At 36.1% G+C, this 18,517-nt stretch overlaps 1 protein-coding gene across 7 annotated transcripts in view; it reads left to right on the forward strand.

The window, feature by feature from the left end:
• Nucleotides 1-18,517, forward strand: part of MAP4K5 (mitogen-activated protein kinase kinase kinase kinase 5) — a 106,786-nt gene that overhangs the window by 62,674 nt on the left and 25,595 nt on the right. For all 7 annotated transcript variants that reach the window (XR_002733738.3, XM_023222594.2, XM_023222593.3 and 4 more), the window contains 5 exons: nucleotides 1,129-1,245; nucleotides 7,315-7,393; nucleotides 15,050-15,108; nucleotides 16,400-16,467; nucleotides 17,784-17,826. Coding sequence is in view for 6 of the 7 variants with exons in the window: in XM_023222594.2 (XP_023078362.1) it covers nucleotides 1,129-1,245; nucleotides 7,315-7,393; nucleotides 15,050-15,108; nucleotides 16,400-16,467; nucleotides 17,784-17,826 (366 nt within the window). In the remaining variant the exon portion in view is untranslated. The remainder of the gene's footprint in view (nucleotides 1-1,128; nucleotides 1,246-7,314; nucleotides 7,394-15,049; nucleotides 15,109-16,399; nucleotides 16,468-17,783; nucleotides 17,827-18,517) is intronic.

Raw genomic sequence — 18,517 nt, forward strand, 5'->3', positions numbered from 1 at the left:
TTTTTTTTTTTTTTTTTTGGAAACAGGGTCTCACGCTGTCGCCCAGACTGGGGTGCAATGACACGATCTCGGCTCACTGCAACCTCTGCCCCAGCTCCCCGGTATCAAACTGTTCTCCTGCCTCAGCCTCCCGAGTAGCTGGGATTACAGGCGCATGCCACTACCACCTAGCTTATTTTTGTGTTTTTAGTAGAGACAGGGTTTCACCATGTTGGCCAAGCTGGTCTTGAACTCCTGACCTCACGTGATCCACCCGCCTCAGCCTCCCAAAGTGCTGGGATTTCAGGCATGAGCCACCATGCCCAGCCAGCAAATTTTCTATAGGCAGTTCACATAGTAAATATTTTAAACTTTGTGGGCCATACAGCCTCTGCCACAACTACTGAGTTCTGCCATTGTAGCCCAGAAGCAGCCATAAACAGTGTGCACATGTGGGTATAGTTTTAATACTCAATAAAACTATTTACAAAAAGAGGTGGTCAGTGCACTAGATTTTCCCCATGGGCTGTAGTTTGCTCACCCCTGCCTTAGAGAAAACTAAAATGTTGCCCTTAGCTAAAATGAATTACTTTTCTTGGCTTCTAATATGAATTTATAGAATACTGTGCGTATGTGTGTGTATAAAACACTTTTATATTAGAAATAGTCAATGATTACAACAACCTAAGAAAGCTTTACTGAAATGCCAGTATTCAATTATGTACGTCTTTGTACATTAACATGATTTTACAGAATTAAATGTATGCAAATATAGGATATACATGCTTTTTTCTTATTGTGGTTATGGACCATACCACAGTATTCATTTGCATCAGTATAGTGATATGAGTAATGAATGTCATTGATATAGCCATATCTAATCTATATAATTTTAGAACTTAATATAGATTAGATAACTTTACAAAAAGAAATTACTTTCTAAATTTACCCTACAAAGGCTCTTCAGTTTTGTATAATTTGTAACTACGGATTCTCTGATGAATCTTTTTACTAATACAGTTTATTTATAATAGTAGACTCCCATATACTTGTCTCTGCCAGTTACCGAATGAAAAAATGAAGATAACATTTTCTTTAAACCATAGATGTAAAGGCATGCTCATGAAATTTCATTTTGTTTTCTTTTAGCACACTTTTGTTGCGCAGCCAGGTCTCTCTAGAGCCCTAGCAGTTGAACTGTTAGACAAAGTGAACAATCCAGATAACCATGCACATTACACTGAAGCAGATGATGATGACTTTGAGGTAAGGAAGTGTTTGCAGTCTCATAGTTGAAAACAGATGTTTTGTAAGGCCTTAAAGATTGCTTTTTTTTCTTTGTTTTCTGAGTCCATCTTTTTGCTTAGTTAAAACAGGCTTAGCTACAGAGATTAATAGTGTAAACTACACTTTTCCTGCACATAATTATCAGTGATACTTTTTTTATCCTAGTTCTCCTCAGAAGTAGGATTAGTTCTTAACACTATCTCTTTTTATGTTCTTAGTTTGGTTAGCCTGAAGTTTTGGTAGCTGAGATTGAAATCAGGTGTCCCTCTGCAGAAATGCAGAGGTGCTTTCCGTTTTGGTGATTGCCCTTCTCTCTAGACCTCAGCTTCTGTAGTGAGTTTGATCTTTCTATGGGGTATATATAAAGAACATCTGTTTCCAAGGAAATAAAGGTTTTAAGAGCCTTGCTTTCAACTAAGGAAAAAAAAGCATAGCCACAACACATATACGTATTATTTTTCCTGAAAAAGACTTCTTAGAAATCCAGCTGCTCATTTTTGTAGTTGAATTTGTATTAACAGAATACAAATAATTTTCAAGAATGAAGCTGAGGTTCCTGTTGGAAAATGTTATCCTTTTCAGTATTTCAAAACTATTATTTCTTATATAATTAGTTGTAGGGATATTCATAACTATGCTTGCCTTCTGTGAAAACATTATAGAATTATTTTTAATGTATTTTCTTTTTTCTTTTTTCTTTTTTTTTTGAGATGGAGTTTTGCTCTGTTACCAGGCTGGAGTGCAGTAGCGCAGTTTCGGCTCACTGCAGCCTCCGCCTCCTGGGTTCAATTGATTCTTCTGCCTCAGCCTCCTGAGTAGCTGGGACTGCAGGCTCCTGCCACCACACTCGGCTAAGTTTTGTATTTTTAGTAGAGACAGGGTTTCACCATGTTGGCCAGGGTGGTCTCGATCTCTTGACAGCATGATCCACCCACCTCAGCCTCCCAAAGTGTTGGGATTACAGGTGTGAGCCACCGTGCCTGGCACGTAATGTATTTTCTGTAACAACACAACTTGTCAGGAAATCAGGAATGAGAGACTTCCTCTTCATTAACAGGTATCTACTTATGACTGTATATAGCACAACTGTATTTTTTCACCAGTCTCTCTCTCCTTGTGTTCCTTCTTCTCCTTTTATGATTCCATTTTTTTCCTAAGTTTTTCTGAATCTATCTCTTCATGTCCTTTTTAGCCTTTATTTCCCTTATATCTCTACCTTCACTAAAGGGAATTTTCTATTTCCTGTTCTTCAGTTTTAAATTATTTCCTATAAATATCATACTATGGGCCAGACACGCCTGTAATCCCAGCACTTTGGGAGGCCAAGATGGGCAGGTCACTTGAGGTTAGGAGTTCAAGACCAGCTGGCCAACATGGTGAAACCCTATCTCTACTTGAAAAAAATACAAAAATTAGCTGGGTGTGGTGGCAGGCACCTGTAGTCCCAGCTACTTGGGAGGCTGAGGCAGGAGGAGCTCTTCAACCCAGGAGGCAGAGATTGCAGTGAGCTGAAATTGTTCCGTTGCACGCCAGCCCGGGCAACAGAGTGAGACTTTTGTCTTTAAATAAATAAATAAATACTATAGTAACTACTAGCACTCATTGGGTACTCAGTGTGTGCCAAGTATTAGGCCAGATAATTTCTATGTTAACTCATCTAATATCAAAACAGTCCTTTGTAGTAGGTACCATTAATGTCCCTGTTTTATAAATGAGGAAACGAGGGACAAAAAATGGAAGTAATTTGCCCAGCATCATATGGCAAGTAGGAAATGGAACCAGGATTTAGATCCAGGCAAACTCCAGAGCCTACTCTCTTAGTTAATACACCATCATATCTATAAATGTATTTAATAGAAATAGTCATTAAACAATCTTTAAACTCCAATCTTTATTTCCCCATTGCCTGGTATATAGCATAATCCTGTCATGTCGTGAGTACCCAGTGAATATTTAGTTGAATGTTAAATGAACTTGAAGTGGAAATATTAAATAAACCAGCCATACATAAAATTGTTTTCTACTTGAACCATTGTTTGCAACTTGGGATTAATAAGTATTTTAATTGTTTAAAGATCCATTGTTTAAAGAAAGTAAAGTTATTCTTGCATAAATGTAGAGCTAGATATTACTCAATTCTCCAATTTGCCTTTCACTGGTTATGTAAATAACCAAACACCTATTTTTTACCACATTTTGCTGGGCTTCCCAAATCTACTCTACTTTCTGAATTCTCTATTTCTGTTTAATGATGTCACCGTACTTTTCAATTCTTGAAATGCAAAACCACGTGCCAGGCAGTTGGGGGCACAAGGGTGTATGAGGCTAACATTATCCCTGCTTTTATAGTGCTCATAGTATAGTCTCAAAGGAAATTCAGAAATACCAATGACTAATTTACACATGTGATGGAATGGGAGGTAAAAGGTGCTATGGAGGGATATTATAGAGGCAGGAAAAAACTCATTATTATAGAAGTGACATTTAAGCTGAAAACCTGAAAGATAAATCAGAATTCGAGGAAGAGAATAAATGTAAGTGGCCTGAGCAGAGGTGTTAATAACATGTTTGAAAGCCTGGTGGTAAGGGAGAAGGCACTGTACATAAGGAACTAAAGAAAAGACAGTCTGGGTCGGACGTGGTGGCTCACATCTGTAATCTCAGCACTGTGGGAGGCTAGATCACTTTGAACTCAGGAGTTCAAGACCACCCTGGGCAACATGGCGAAACCCCATTTCTACAGAAAATACCAAAAAAATTAGCTGGGCATGGTGGCAAACGCCTGTAGTCCCAGCTACTCAGGAGGCTGAGTCTGGAAAATCGCTTGAGTCTGGGAAGCAAAGGTTGCAGTGAGCCGAGATCGCGTCTCCGCACTCCAGCCTGGGTGACAGGATTTGACCCTGTCTCAGGGGAAGAAAAAAAAGAGAGAGAATGAGAGAGAAAGAAAAGTCAGTCTGACTAGAGCAGAAAACAAGGAAGAAGGAAGTGGTAGAAGATAACGACACAGAGCTAGATACCATCTATCAAACTGTGTTTAAAATGTTGGGCTTTAAGGGTAGTAGAAAGCCATTAAAGGGTAAGGGAGTGACGTAATCAAAATGTACATTTTTTCAAAATCTCAGTGACTTCAGAATGGTGAGTTCATTACTGAAAACCTGTTAAAAGACTGTTGAAATTATACAAGATAAAAATAATGGTAAACTAGGATGGTAGAGCAAGGATGGAGAAAAGTGGATTAATTTAAGAATTATATGAGAGAGTTAATGATTGGATGAAGACATGAAGGTAAGGGATAAGAAAAGAATTACTACCAGATTTTGACTTGAGCAGTTGGATGGATATAACCATTTACTAAGATAGGAACACTATGGTAAAATCAGGTTTGGGAAGAAAGATGAGTTACATTTTATACTGAAGAAAATGTTGCATAGAACTTCCAAATGGAAATGTCTAGTAAGGAGCTAAATGTGTCATTGTAGCTTGGAGAGAAAAGTTTGGATTAAAAATACAAGTTTGAGGTTGGGTATGATGGCTAATGCCTGTAATCCCAGCAGTTTAGGAGGGCCCAAGATGGGAGGATCACTTGAGCCAAGGAGTTGGAGACCCACCTGGGCAACACAGTGAGACCCTGTCTCTACAAAAAAATTTTAAAAATTAGCAAGACTTGGTGGCGGGTACCTGTAGTCCCAACTACCTGGGAGACCAACGTAGGAAGATCACTTTAGTGCAGGAGATTGAGGCTGCAGTGAGCCATGATTGTGCCTCTGCACTCCAGCCTGGGTGACAGAGCAAGACCCTGTCTCAAAAAAATAAAAGTAAATAAAATAATAAAAATATAAATTTGAGAGTCATTAGATATACATGTAGTTGATGCCTTAAGAGTAAATGTGATCACCCAAGGGAAGCATGTAGAATGAAAAGAGAGCCTAGCACAGAACCTGAGATTTCTCCCAAAATTTAAGGATCAAGTAGGCAAAGAGCAATAGCAAAGGAGATTGATAAGGAACATTGAAGGAAGAAAGGAGAGTTCCAATGAGAACATAGAAATTAAGTTAAACTAGTTTTTGGCTTTAGGTGGTTAGTGTTTGATGAGTTTAACAGGGATAATTTTCTAATAGAGGAGGGGGAGCTAGATTGAGTGGTTTGAAAGATATGTATTGCAATTCATTTATGAATTTGAGCTGTGAAGGGAGAAATAGGGTAGAGCGGTAGCTGAAAGAGAATAAGCTGGAGAAGGATTTTTTTTTCATGTGTTTTTTTTTTTCATTAAATGCTCATAATACTGTCCAATAGATAGAAGAGTCAAGGGAAGCAAGATGGAAAGGCAGAGTCCATGAGAAGAAAGCAGGGAGACGCAACACTGCTCTTCCATTAGAGAAAGGGATGGTTGGTAATGCAGTGTAGCTGGTGATTTCTGTTTTCTCTGTGAAGTTAGTGATGAGGTGATCTGTACGGGTGAAGGAAAATGGGTAGGTTTGAAGAATGTGAAGAAGGTACGGAATGGTAATTGAGGGGAATGGAGGGTTAAATGACTAGAGTCGGAGCTCAGATTAGATGAATTTTCAGTGTGTTCTACTGTATAATTTTCCTCCAGCATGATTGATACCCCAGATGTGTAAACACAAAGGTAACCAGTTGAATTTATCCAGGATTGGCATTTTGCCGTCCCAGTCTACTAAAAGACAGTGAGGCAAAGGGAATTTAGGATTTTTGCAAGAAATCACTTGAAATTATGTGCTACCAGACATAGACTGAATAAGGAGAGATGTTGATGGAGAGTGAGAAAGTAATGGATCAATGGACTTGATATTCCATTGGGAACATTGAACAAGTGTAATGGGAGTAAGTGAGAGAGTAAACTCAAAACATCAGAGATTTGTAATATAGAGGAAATTCATGCATCAGAGTTGATGACAGGGTCCAAGATGTGATTTTTAGGAGTTGAGAGTACATTGAAATATGTAAGAGTGTCTTTGAAGATGGGGTCAGAAAATAAGTCTAGAACAATGGATCCTTCTGGAGCTTTGAATTTATTTGGTGTGTTGGTGGGTATTGAAGTAAGGGGTGAACAGATGAGCCACTTTCAGAGCCATCAGTGAATGAGAGTGAGTCATCAGAAATTTGGTAAACAGGGGTTGAGCTGAAGGCCTAACTTCAAAAGAGCAGGAGGTTGTGCACAGTGGGTAGAAGTAGTATGCTTCTCACCTGGCTTACTACAATATTCTTACTCAATCTCCCTGTATCCAATATTTCTCCCCTCCATCGTCTCATACATACTTAATAGATAACTCTTAAAGCTGACAGTGGCAATGCCATTTCCTTGCTGTAAAGTCTCCAAAAAAATTCCTTTTGCCAAGAAACTGAGGTGAAGAGCCCCAGACTGACATTCAGAGCCTTTGATGATCGGGCTCACCCTCACGGTCTTTCCGTATAGAAAGACTCTTCAGTATAAAATCAGTTACATTTTGTCATCTTTGTCATCTCATCACCTAATCTTCACTGCAACCAAATAATAACCAACCCCCACTCCCTACAAACACTCCACAATTTCCTGTTCTTTCTTACCTCACTTTGTTCATATTCTTTCTGCTGTCTAGAATGCTTTTCCCACATTGCCGCATATTCAGTGCCTACTGGTACTTCAGGGCCCCAGATGAGATTATAGCTTTCATGAAGAACTATACCCCTTCAGGTCAAAGTCATTTCTCCCTCCACTGGGCTTTACGAGTAGTCCATTTATCCTCTTAATGAAAGGTGCTTGCCATTTTCTTATCTGTGAGTATTTGTGTGTCTTACCTTCCTAGACTGTAAGCTCTTTGAGGACAAGGTTTGTGTCTGTCTTTGAATCTCTCCAGTATTTTATACAGTATAAACATGGAACAAGTGAAAAACTTCCAAAGTATTTTAGCATTCATTGTATTTGTTTTATGTTTATCCTATAATTTACTAGTAGATATTCATATTTATCAATAAATGATAAGAGAGTTTGACCTTTTAACTTTATCATTGAAATTTGTTAAAGTATATATATTATGCTTATATTCACAGCCCCATGCAATCATTCGTCATACCATTAGATCTACAAACAGGAATGCCAGAGCTGAACGGACAGCTTCAGAAATAAATTGTATGTGTTTGGTTTACATTTTCCATTGGTGGTTTTGGAGGGTTGTGCTGGGTGTTCTTGTATGTTTTGTAGAATAATAAAATTTCAGACTAATTAAGACTACATACTTCAATATATCAGAATACTTCTAAAATAGGGGTTGCTTTTCTGGTTTCAATGGAATTCCCTTGGTTTGTAATTTTTGAATAATTTTTATTTTCCAATTATGGACATAATCATGCCCGTTGCTGAAAATCTGCAAGAAAAAAATAGAAAATTAACATTGCATACAATCACATCACCCAGAGCCAACCCATAGTTAATATTTTGCCACACTTCTTTCATTTTCCATGTGTATTTTTACATGGATGAATTTATACTATGCATAAAATTTCACTTAATAATGTAATTAATTTCCATATATTAGCATAGACTTTATAACCATTCTGTTTAGCAATTGCATTCTGTTTCATTAATTGATATATTGTAGTTAGCCAGTTTACTCTCACTGCACATTTGGGTTGGTTTCAGGTTTTAAAAATCCGATTAGCACTAAGATGAATCTTTTCTAAAGGAAATATTTCAAAAGAGAGATTGGTTTTTAATTTAATAAATTAACCATTGACAGATGAAAATTTCCTATCAGTATTTGTCACCTTAGCCAAATTAATTTAGAACAACAGATTCGTAAAGAAGTTTTAGTTCTTCTCTGGTTTATTGCCTTAAATGAATACTTGTTCTGAGAGATTTAAAGTAGTTTACAGTAAAATAAGGTTTATGACTAACAAAATCAATAAAATTGTAAACCATACTAGAGGAAGATAATTCATTAAATATTTGAACTATTTAGAATTATTGGCAGTGTGCATTTTGTTTAAGTCTGAGTTTTCATAAACCCAAACATCTCTAGCTTTCTGGACGCAGCTTTAAAACTCTTAGTCACTGGAGAGTATCCTTCCCTTCTCAGTTGTTTCATAATTAAGCCATAATTAGTGTCTTTGTTAGTGCCTAGGTCAATGATATCTTCTTATGCTGTTCTCTCCTTTTATAGTCTGAGATGAAGTCTGTGGGCCTCAAATATTAAAGAGAAAAGTAGCAAAGTTGATATTCCATTGTAACATATTCTTTATTTTATGTAGTTCTGTAGTATTCCATTAATGTAGTCTATTTTATCTGTCTTTTCTCGTATAGTTTTGGGGTTTTGTGTCATATTTAGAAGGCTTTCTCAATTCCAAAGTTATAAAATAATTTTCCTATTGTTTCTTGTGTTTTTAGTTTCTTTTTTAATATTTAAAAATCTGATATAAATTATTTGGTAGAAGGTATGAGTATGGATTGCAACTTGAGTTTCTTTCTAGATGACAACTCAGTTTCATTATTTATTGAAAATGCAGTCTTTCTACTCATGGATTTGACATGCTATCTTTATACTGAATTGCCATACATATTTTAGGGTTGTTTCTGGAAATTCTATTCTGTTGCACAAATGCCTGCTTTTGTACCAGTAGCATACTTTTGATTATTATATCTTGATAATATCTGTTAGAACTAATCCTACTCCTACTCTCTGCCCCTCCCCACCACACACACATATGTACCTTGTCACACTTATTTTTCATTATGACATTTGGCTATTGTGCCTTCCCCACATGAACTTAAACAGCTTATGTGGTTTAAAAACAAAAAACAAAAAACTGTTTTTACAGAGATCTTATTACTTTGGAAGAGTTAACATATTTATGATATTCAGTCTTCTTAACCAAAATAGGCTTTTTCAGAGATAAGATCAAGATTCAGTTATTTTATATTCCATGATATTAGCCCAAAATACTAATATCCTCATAGAGTGAGCTCCATGTGCTTAAAGCACCAGACAGAAAGTGGTAGAGTAGAAGGTCACTTTATTAATGACTTGTCTTTAAAACTTCTTTGTATTTATCAGGAGTGTTTTATCACTTTGCTTTTGTTTGTTCAATAGATTTTATGCTATTTATTTCTACTCTGTTTTCGTTTCAGTGTTTTAAACTGAAGTGGTAACTTCCATATAGTAAAATGCTCAAATCTTAAGAATACTCAGGATAAACTTTTAAATATATACACTCATATAGCTACCACCCAGCTAAAAATACGAATGTAGAACATTATCAGAATATCAGATATTATTTCCCTTATGAGAGCCTTCACAATCAGTATTCTTAAATTCTATACTCGCCTGCCCTCCCTCTCCCCAGGCGAATTACTATTCCGATCTCTGTCACATAAACTGGCTTTTACCTGATCTTGACCTTCAGGTAAATGAAATCATACAAAAAGCACCCTTTTGTTCCTGGCTTCTTTTACTCAACATTATGTCTGTTAGAGTCATTTGTAGAAATAGTTCAGTTTTCACTATACAGTAATATTCCATTGTATGACCATACCATAATTTATTCATTCTTCTGTTGATGAGCATTTGATTTATTTCTGGTTTTGGGCTATTATGACTACTGTAAGCATTCTTACCATGTATTTTTAGTGGACATAAATGATTATTAGGAATCACACCCAATCAGTCTGAGACCACCAGGGACAAACATGTAGTCCAACAAAGTCAGGTTTACTGACTCCTTGCAATGAGAGAGAACACACACCAGAGGAACCAAACCATTCAAGATTTCATCAAACAAGGGAAAAGAAATACAGGATTTTGGAAAGAGTGGAATTCAGGTGAATTTTAAGTGATGACTTAATGCAAAGTAGGGATGTGTATGAAAGGGTGAATATCGGGTCTCTGCTGTTAAAGTAAACCCAGGAGTATGTTTCCTTGGAAACTTTTTGAAGTGTTGTGTTCAAAAATGCCTTTATTTGAAGCTCTGCATCTGGATTGGAAATTGAGTCTGTTTCTCTGTGTCAGTGATTTAGTCCAGGCAAGAATAGGATGATTCATTCTTAATGTGATTTCATATAGCAGTGTTTCTGGCAGTCAGTGATTTTAGAGAGAGAGATTTCTCAGAAAGCAGAATAACTCAGAGGGGGTCATTGTATGAAACTTTACATGTACAAAATATCCTTGGGAGAAACATTGTTTCTTGTTGACTTTGCATTTGGATTTGTGTCTGTCCTTTCAGCCTCATGAATGGCAAGAAAGATTTCTTACTTTCTCAGTCTGATTCAGGTATGAGTGTATTAGCTAAATTACCTAATTTTTTTTTTCAGTTTGTCATCTGAAGAGTGTATTAGTGGTTGAGCCCAGTTACTTAGGAAACCAACTGATTACAAGGAATTGGCACCAAGGGAAGATAGGAAGTATTCACAAAGAGTATAAGCCTAACAGTTAGTTTAGTTGTATAATTTTAGCTGACTTACGAGTAAATTTCAGCCAGGTGTTAGACTCATACTCCAGACTGACTAAGGCTGCAAAGGGCAATAGTAAGAATAGGGACTCTACAGGTATCATAATAAAGAAGTAACAAGTATCTGTCAACAGTCCAAAACCTCCAGCTAGCAAAAAGCCGGGGGAAATGTGACTAAGAAAATAAAGTACTGTTGTTGCAGGTTAAAGTAACCAGCGGCTCCAGTTATCTTTCCATGGGTCTTGGGCAGACTTTCCACTTCATGTAGTTATCAGTTTTGGTACAACTGACGTGGGTGGAGGCTCTCTTCTTTTTGTAGTCATCTGCTTCAGAAGGATTCCTTGTCACCTCTTTTTGAGGTGCCCTGCTGGGACAGTCTTCCAGCTTTTTAAGATTGGCATATGTCTCTATATTAGAGAGACATGAATACAGGGATCAACACTCTGCACCCTGTTTTACCGTTGCATTAGTTATTAACAATACCTGGCAAAATTCTGTGTATTGAGTTTAGAGGGCAGTTTTCCAGAAGACAGTCTCTGAATTTTAATGTAAAGGTTGTTTCAGAGGAAATGCTTCCTGGACCTGTTTGAATGGAAAACTGTGTGTACTCTGAGTTCCAGTTAATAACTGGAAACGTAATAAACGTGGTAACTTGAGTTAATGGCAGTATTCCCAGATGTATAGGATGCCCAGATTTTTTGGTTCATAGAGTTAATGAGCTCCAAGGGGAACTGCTGTCACTTGACATTCAGGCAAAGGAGAAAAACAACAACAACAAAAAACCCTTTAGGCTAAGGAAGTCTAAAGGTTTCTGAAAGTTTAACCAACTTCAGTTTGAGATTTCTATTTGTCCTGTTCATCTTACCTGAAGGCTAAGAGTGATAAAGGCAATAGAGATTTTGAGTAAGATGTACAGATGCGCCCCGATTTACGGTGGGGTTATGTCCTAATAAACCCATTTAAGTTGAAAATATCATAAGGCAAAAAAATCATTTAACACACCTAACCTACCAAACATCGTAACTTAGCCCAGCCAGCTTAAACATGCTCTGAATATTTAATGTTAGGGTAGCTGACTGGGAGCTGCGGCTTGCTGTCGCTGTCCAGCATCTCTCAAGAGAGTATCATACCATATATTGCTAGTCTGGGAAAAGATCAAAGTTCAAAGTACAGTTTCTACTGAATGCATATCACTTTTGTACCACCAGAAAGTCAGAAAAATTGTAAGTCAAGCCTTCGTCAGTTAGCAAGCATCTATATTGTCTTACAAATCTGTTTAGTAACAGTTCTAGGGAGGTAAGTGTTTCTGTCTCCGGAGAAGTAATCACAGATTTCCCAAGTAGGAAGCACAAACTCAAGACACTTTTTTTTTTAACCATTGGTATAGTTGAGGCTTTTTGACAAGCTATATTCATCCTAAAAATAGACATATAACTACCAAATAAAAACCTATATTGACAGAATAACTATTTTTGGGGGGAAAAAAAACCTGAACTGTAGCATACCTGTATGTTCTTCTACATGAGTATTTTTTAAAGCTGCCAGTTACAACCCAATTCATGACATCAACTCAGCTTTTAAAAAAAAGGTATGAGGTACTGCAGTATGGAACTTTTGTGGGTTTTGGTTTTTTTAAAGCAATTTGTGATGTGTCTAACTGCATTTTTTTCTTGGTGTTCTGTCTTGGGCTCATTGAGCCTCTTAGATCTGTAGGTTAATATTTTTTATCAAATTTGGAAAATGCTTGGCCACTATTTATTCAAAATTTCTGCCCCAGTCTGTCTCCTCTGCTTCTGGGACTCCAGTTATATATGTAAGAACACTGAATGTTGTCCACAGGTCATGGAGGCTTTGTACTCCCACTCCACTCTTCTCCCTGTATCCACACATAAGTTGTTTTTTTTTTTCTTCACTGTACTTTCAGTTTTGTTTTTCTTGCCCTGACTTGAAGCTCATTGATCTTTTTTATAGTATTGAGTCTACTAGTAAGCCCATTCAGTGAATTTTATTTCAGGCAAGCATTTTTTGGATCTAGACTTTCAGTCATATATGTAATATACCTGTATATACACATACATCCATATATATAATTTCTGTTTTTCTACTGAGCTATTCCATCTGCTTACTTACTGTGTTTATCTTTTCTCTTAAATCCTGGAACATATTTATAATCGCTGTTTTGAAATTCTTGTCTGCTGATTTTAACATCTGTGTCACCTCTGGGTCTGTTTTTAGTAATATGCTTTCAGCTGGTTATGGGTTCCTATTTCCTAGCTTCTTCAGTTGTCTTTTTTATTGTATCTTGGACCATGTAATACAATGTTGAGCATCTGGATTTTATCCTCCTTCTTTAAAGAGTTAATTACCTGGTATGTCTACTTAATCCTTTCAAGGCTTGTGTCAGGTTTTAGTAGAGTATTCAGCAAGGTCTTTCCTCTGGTAGAAAGCCAAATTTTTCCTGGTACAGTGGGATCTCCAGAAGCTCACAGCTCTCTGTTAGCCATTTTCTGAGATACCTTGCATACTCTGGCTTTGCTCTTGGTATTCAGCCAAAGACTTAAGAAAACCTCTTTGCATATTTTTGGAGTTCCTCCTTTATACAGCTTTCTTATTTTTGGGACTGTGCCCTCTACCTAAGCAGCGCCAAATTAAAATCCTTGTCCCTTCACCTGTTGAGACTGTTACTTTCTCTTTGGGCTCCATTTTCTTGTGTCCTAGTTTGGAAAGTGCCCCCAGGCAGAAAGTCAGGGTAAAATATGGCTCTTACCACCATGTATTTTCCTTCTTTAAGAATCACAGCCTTATGGTGTCTGTGGTGCATTGCCTTCAAACAGTTGCTTTAGTTTGTACACACACAAACATGCAGACATGTATATGTATTACATGTAGATAGTTGTTTATACAGAAGGGTAAGTCCAATTTCTGTTATTTAAAAATTGCCAGGCGTAGTGGCTCACACCTGTAATCCCAACACCTTGGGAGGTTTAGGCAGGCAGATCACCTGGGGTCAGGAACTCCTGAGGTCAGGAAACCTCATGAGATGGTGAAACCCCATCTCTACTGAAAATAGAAAAACTAGCCAAGCATGGTGGCACGCACCTGTAGTCCCAGCTACTTGGGAGGCTGAGGCAAGAGAATAGCTTGAACTCGGGAGGCGGAGGTTGTAGTGAGCTGAGATTGCACCACTGCACTCCAGCCTGGGCAACAAGAGTGTGAGACTCCATCTTAAAAAAAAAAAAAAGTAATATATTATTTTCACATTTATGCCTTTTATAATGCAGGTCTAGACCTGCTTGCCAGTGTTTCTGGTTGTCACAAAAATAAACCTTAGTTCATCCCTGTTTCAAAAGACTAAAGAGGTTCTTTATGAATTATAGTAGTAGTTCTTGAATTCAGATGTTTTTAATTATGTTAAATAAGTCATTAATGACCAAGGACTTTTTATTTTAGATTATTTTTTAAAGTAGATACTATATTTTATGGAATGTCTTCCAAACTTTTATTGAAAAATTTATGACATACTGTTTTTGTTTAATGTGATGAGTTATGTCAGTACTTTGTATTTGCTTTTTACAAATCTTGTTTTTAGAAATAAAGACAACTGGATCCTATTTGAAAGTGCTTTTTAAAAGTATTTTGTTTGCTAAGATTGTATTTAGGAATTTTGCATCTCTATGATGCAAGTATGAGTGTTTAAAAAAATTTGGAGGGCTTTTAGTCACATTAGATTTTAGAATTTTTAAATTTTAAATACTTTATGAGAAAGTAATAAACCCTCCTTTTCTCTGTTTTAGAATATTTTATACAAAAGAAGTTGCTCTTTGAATATTTTGAATAATTCTGAAGTCAGTATGACTAGGTCAAATAAAATACATATTTAGCAAAATACATCAGATTCCTTGTGACATTTAATTTAATAGAAGTCATTTGTTCTTTTTAGATAATTTATAGGTAGTTTTTCTTAGTTCATCTCTGTTATGAAGCTGTAGCTTAAACTGTCTCAAAACAGAGTCTACAGTGTAGAGAAAATCTTTAAAGTTTTTACTTAGTCATTTACTTTTGATGAATCTTTGAAAATCTCTTTTATACAAAAAGAACTGTTTGTTTAATTTCCTGATTCCAACCAAGAATTAAGTAGAGATGTTAGGAAGATCCCAGTTTGTTACTTACTTTTGGTAAGCATAACAAAGGGATACTCTTATAGTCAAGAAACAAGATATTTTTTGTCTTCTCTTCTTTCCCCTCTTCTTTCTCCCTCCCCCACCCCATATACAAACTTGCCATTACATTTCTGAGATGAACCCTGAGATGCTGAGTTTGTACATACCTGTTATATATTTTGCAGTTGACAAATTACAGTTTGAACCTCCTCTGAGAAAAGAAACAGAAGCACGAGATGAAATGGTAAGAATTAATTTTTAAAGCATTATTATCACATTAAGATTTGAGAAAACTTTTTTTTGAGTTAGTTGTACTTTGATTAGAAAACAAAGTAATACACTCCTTTAAGCATTAATTTTGATTTTTCCCATATTAAAGTTTTTAAAAGTTTATAGTTAGTTGTATTTTTACTAGAGTACAATGTAATACACTCTTTCAATCATTCATTTTAACCTCGTTAGTCTTTTGAAGGTTTTACATGATGTCATTAAATACACAGAATTTGATTCTCAGCTTTAAGCTCTCAGGACCTTTTTTTTTTTAAAGTGATTCTGTTTAGTTTATAGTAAATTCTACATTCTGTATTGCCTTACTGTTTTTTAAATTAACAAACTATATTTGTTAATATAGTTTCTTTTTTAACCATTGCTCGTATTTTGAATTTACTGTTTAGTTACCTCTTTCCTTATCTAAAATGAAAAAAGTGGTCGGGCACAGTGGCTAATGCCTGTAATCTCAGCACTATGGGAGGCTGAGGTGGGTGGATCACCTGAGGTCAGGAGTTCCAGACCAGCCTGGCCAACATGGCAAAACCCCATCTCTACTAAACATTCAAAAATTAGCTAGACATGGTGGCATGTGCCTGTAATCCCAGCTACTCAGGAGGCTGAGGCAGAGAGAACTGCTTGAACCCAGGAGACGGAGGTTGCAGTTAGCCAAGATCAAGCCACTGCGGTCCAGCCTGGGCAACAGAGCAAGACTCTGTCTCAAAAATAAATAAATAAATAAATAAATAAATAAGGGAAAAAGTAATAAAGCAAGATATTATTAGAGTTAGCCTAACCTAGCCTATTGAGTTCATCCTTAACGTTTGAAAGTAGTGCTCTTCTTACTGTAAATGTTGCTGTATGATAAAACCCCAATTTCCATGCTAGTAGGAAAAAGTAGTAGCACCAATAAATTCATGACAGTTTAGTAATATGATATTTAGTTTTCCATGCTAATGGAGTGATGATGTAGATAATTCAGTTGTTTATTGTTTGCTTTGGAATATACTCACATATTGATAGAGAAGATTTGTCACATTTGAAGCTACATTTAGTATGTTTATGGAATTTCTTAAGTTCAGGTCAACTGATAATGAGTCATTGACCTAAATATGTCAAATAACAAAGCAAATCTAGCTAGAGATTAAAAAATTGATTGAATGCCAAGATGATTAATAATCATGATACTGGAATGTTTTCTTGAATCAAATAAAATGGTTAATACCTGTTACAAAGTCACATTTTAAACTATATTTTTATCTTTACAGGGATTGTCATCAGACCCAAATTTCATGTTACAGTGGAACCCTTTTGTTGATGGTGCAAATACTGGCAAGTAAGTTGTTTTCTAATTTAATAACTATATTTTATTTGATTATATAAGAACAGTATGGGGTGTGTGATTTATTCTAGTAAGTTTTAATTTCCATTCTTGAAAAAGTTATGCCTTTAATGAAGGTAAAGCTTTTGACTTTTACCAAAAAGCATCATATATTGATCATTAAGGTTTTTTATTTTTTTTGTTTTTAGTCAGAATATATTATGTAATGATAATATACTGAAAGGTGAGTCACATGATGTCATGGGAAAAAATACTGTAACAGAGTTAAAAAGCTCCAGTTTCATCTCTCCAGTATAGTTACCTCAACAATTAAGTGAGGGGGCTGGCCTTCATGAGTTGTTCCTAACCTGTCTGTGCACTGCAGTTACCTACAGAACTCTTTAGAAATGCAGATTCCTGGGTTCCCACATTAGGCCTATACGTTTGGGGTTAACAAACTATGGCAGCCCACAAACTAAGAATTGTAATTACATTTTTAATGGTTGAAGAGAAATCAAAAGAATAATAATATTTTATTACACATGGAAATTACATGAAATTCGAACTTCAGTGTCCATAAATAAGTTTGTTAGAATGTAACTATGCTCATTAGTTTATGTATCGTACATGGCTGCTTTCACACTGTAACAGCAGAGTTCCATAGTTACAACCACTGTATGCCTCACAAAACCTGCAATATTTACTCTCTGGCCCTTCATAGAAAAAGTTTGCCAACCTCTGGTATAGACACAGTCTTTGGGACTGGATCTAAGAATCCTGAAAGCCACATGATTGATTTCAATGACTGTGGATAACTGTGTGGGACCAGTGGACTAGATAAGTGCCTCTCAAACTTCTTGACCTGGAGAATTTATTAAAAGGAAGATTCTGACTTAGTAGGTCTAGAGGGTGCATTTTGAAAAGTTCCCAGATGATGCCAGTTCTGCTGGTTTGAGGACCTACTTTGAGTAGCAAAAGGTTTGATGGTATACCCACTTGAATCTATGGGTCCCAACTCTAAAATTCTGAATCAGTTTTTTAACCAAGGAGTTAATTTAGTTTTTATTACCTATGAAATATAGCAAAGCATAACCATAAAGTAAAATAAGACTTTGTGTCCACTTTTTTACATCTTTATAGACATACTAATACAATTTGACAATATGAGTGAGGTCTTAGGCCTTCCTAAAGATTTTATACTCTGCATTGTGATCTGTCTTTTATATCCTCTGTATAGGATAGGAACTGATTTTAATACATATTTAATAGTATCTGTGTTTTCGGTTATGGTTATTTATCATCATCTAAATTGCATTTCTTCTTTGTATTAGATCAACCTCAAAACGTGCAGTACCACCTCCCCTACCTCCTAAGGTGAGCTACTTAATGATTTTGAATACTAAATCCTTATTTAAATAATAAATTTTTAAATAATTTTGAGTTTTTTCAGAATTTTCTTACATGTATTTTAGATGAATACAGTTTTCTTCAAAAGGAGTGTATGATGGTATAAAATATATAGTAAAGATTTCATGAGGAATACAATATTTGTAATAGCTATTTTAAAAAGGCAGTCGGGCGTGGTGGCTCACCCATATAATCCCAGCATTTTGGGAGGCTGAGACAAGTGCATCACTTCAGATCAGGAGTTTGAGACCAGCCTGGCCAACATGGTGAAACCCTGTCTCTACTAAAAATACAGAAATTAGCTGGGCGTGGTGGCGCATGCCTGTAATCCCAGCTACTCAGGAAGCTGAGGCATGAGAATCGCTTGAACCCAGGAGGCGGAGGTTACAGTGAGCTGAGATTGCACCACTGCACTCCAGCCTGGGCGATAGAGCGAGACTTCATCTCAGTAAAAAAAGAAAGAAAGAAAGAAAAAGACAAAAATAGGTTATTGCTTATTGAAGAAATTACTTCACTACATGGAGGGGAAACAAGAGTTCATTTATCATTCTTATGACTACAATTTGACGTGTTAGTGGAGTCATTTTTCTTGATTGTTTCTAGTTGTTTTGTGGATTTTTATATAATTAGTTATAAAAATTTTATGAGTTTTGAGTTA

The sequence above is a fragment of the Piliocolobus tephrosceles genome, chromosome 6, assembly GCF_002776525.5.
Source record: "Piliocolobus tephrosceles isolate RC106 chromosome 6, ASM277652v3, whole genome shotgun sequence".
In the NCBI taxonomy this organism is placed as follows: Eukaryota; Metazoa; Chordata; class Mammalia; order Primates; family Cercopithecidae; genus Piliocolobus; species Piliocolobus tephrosceles.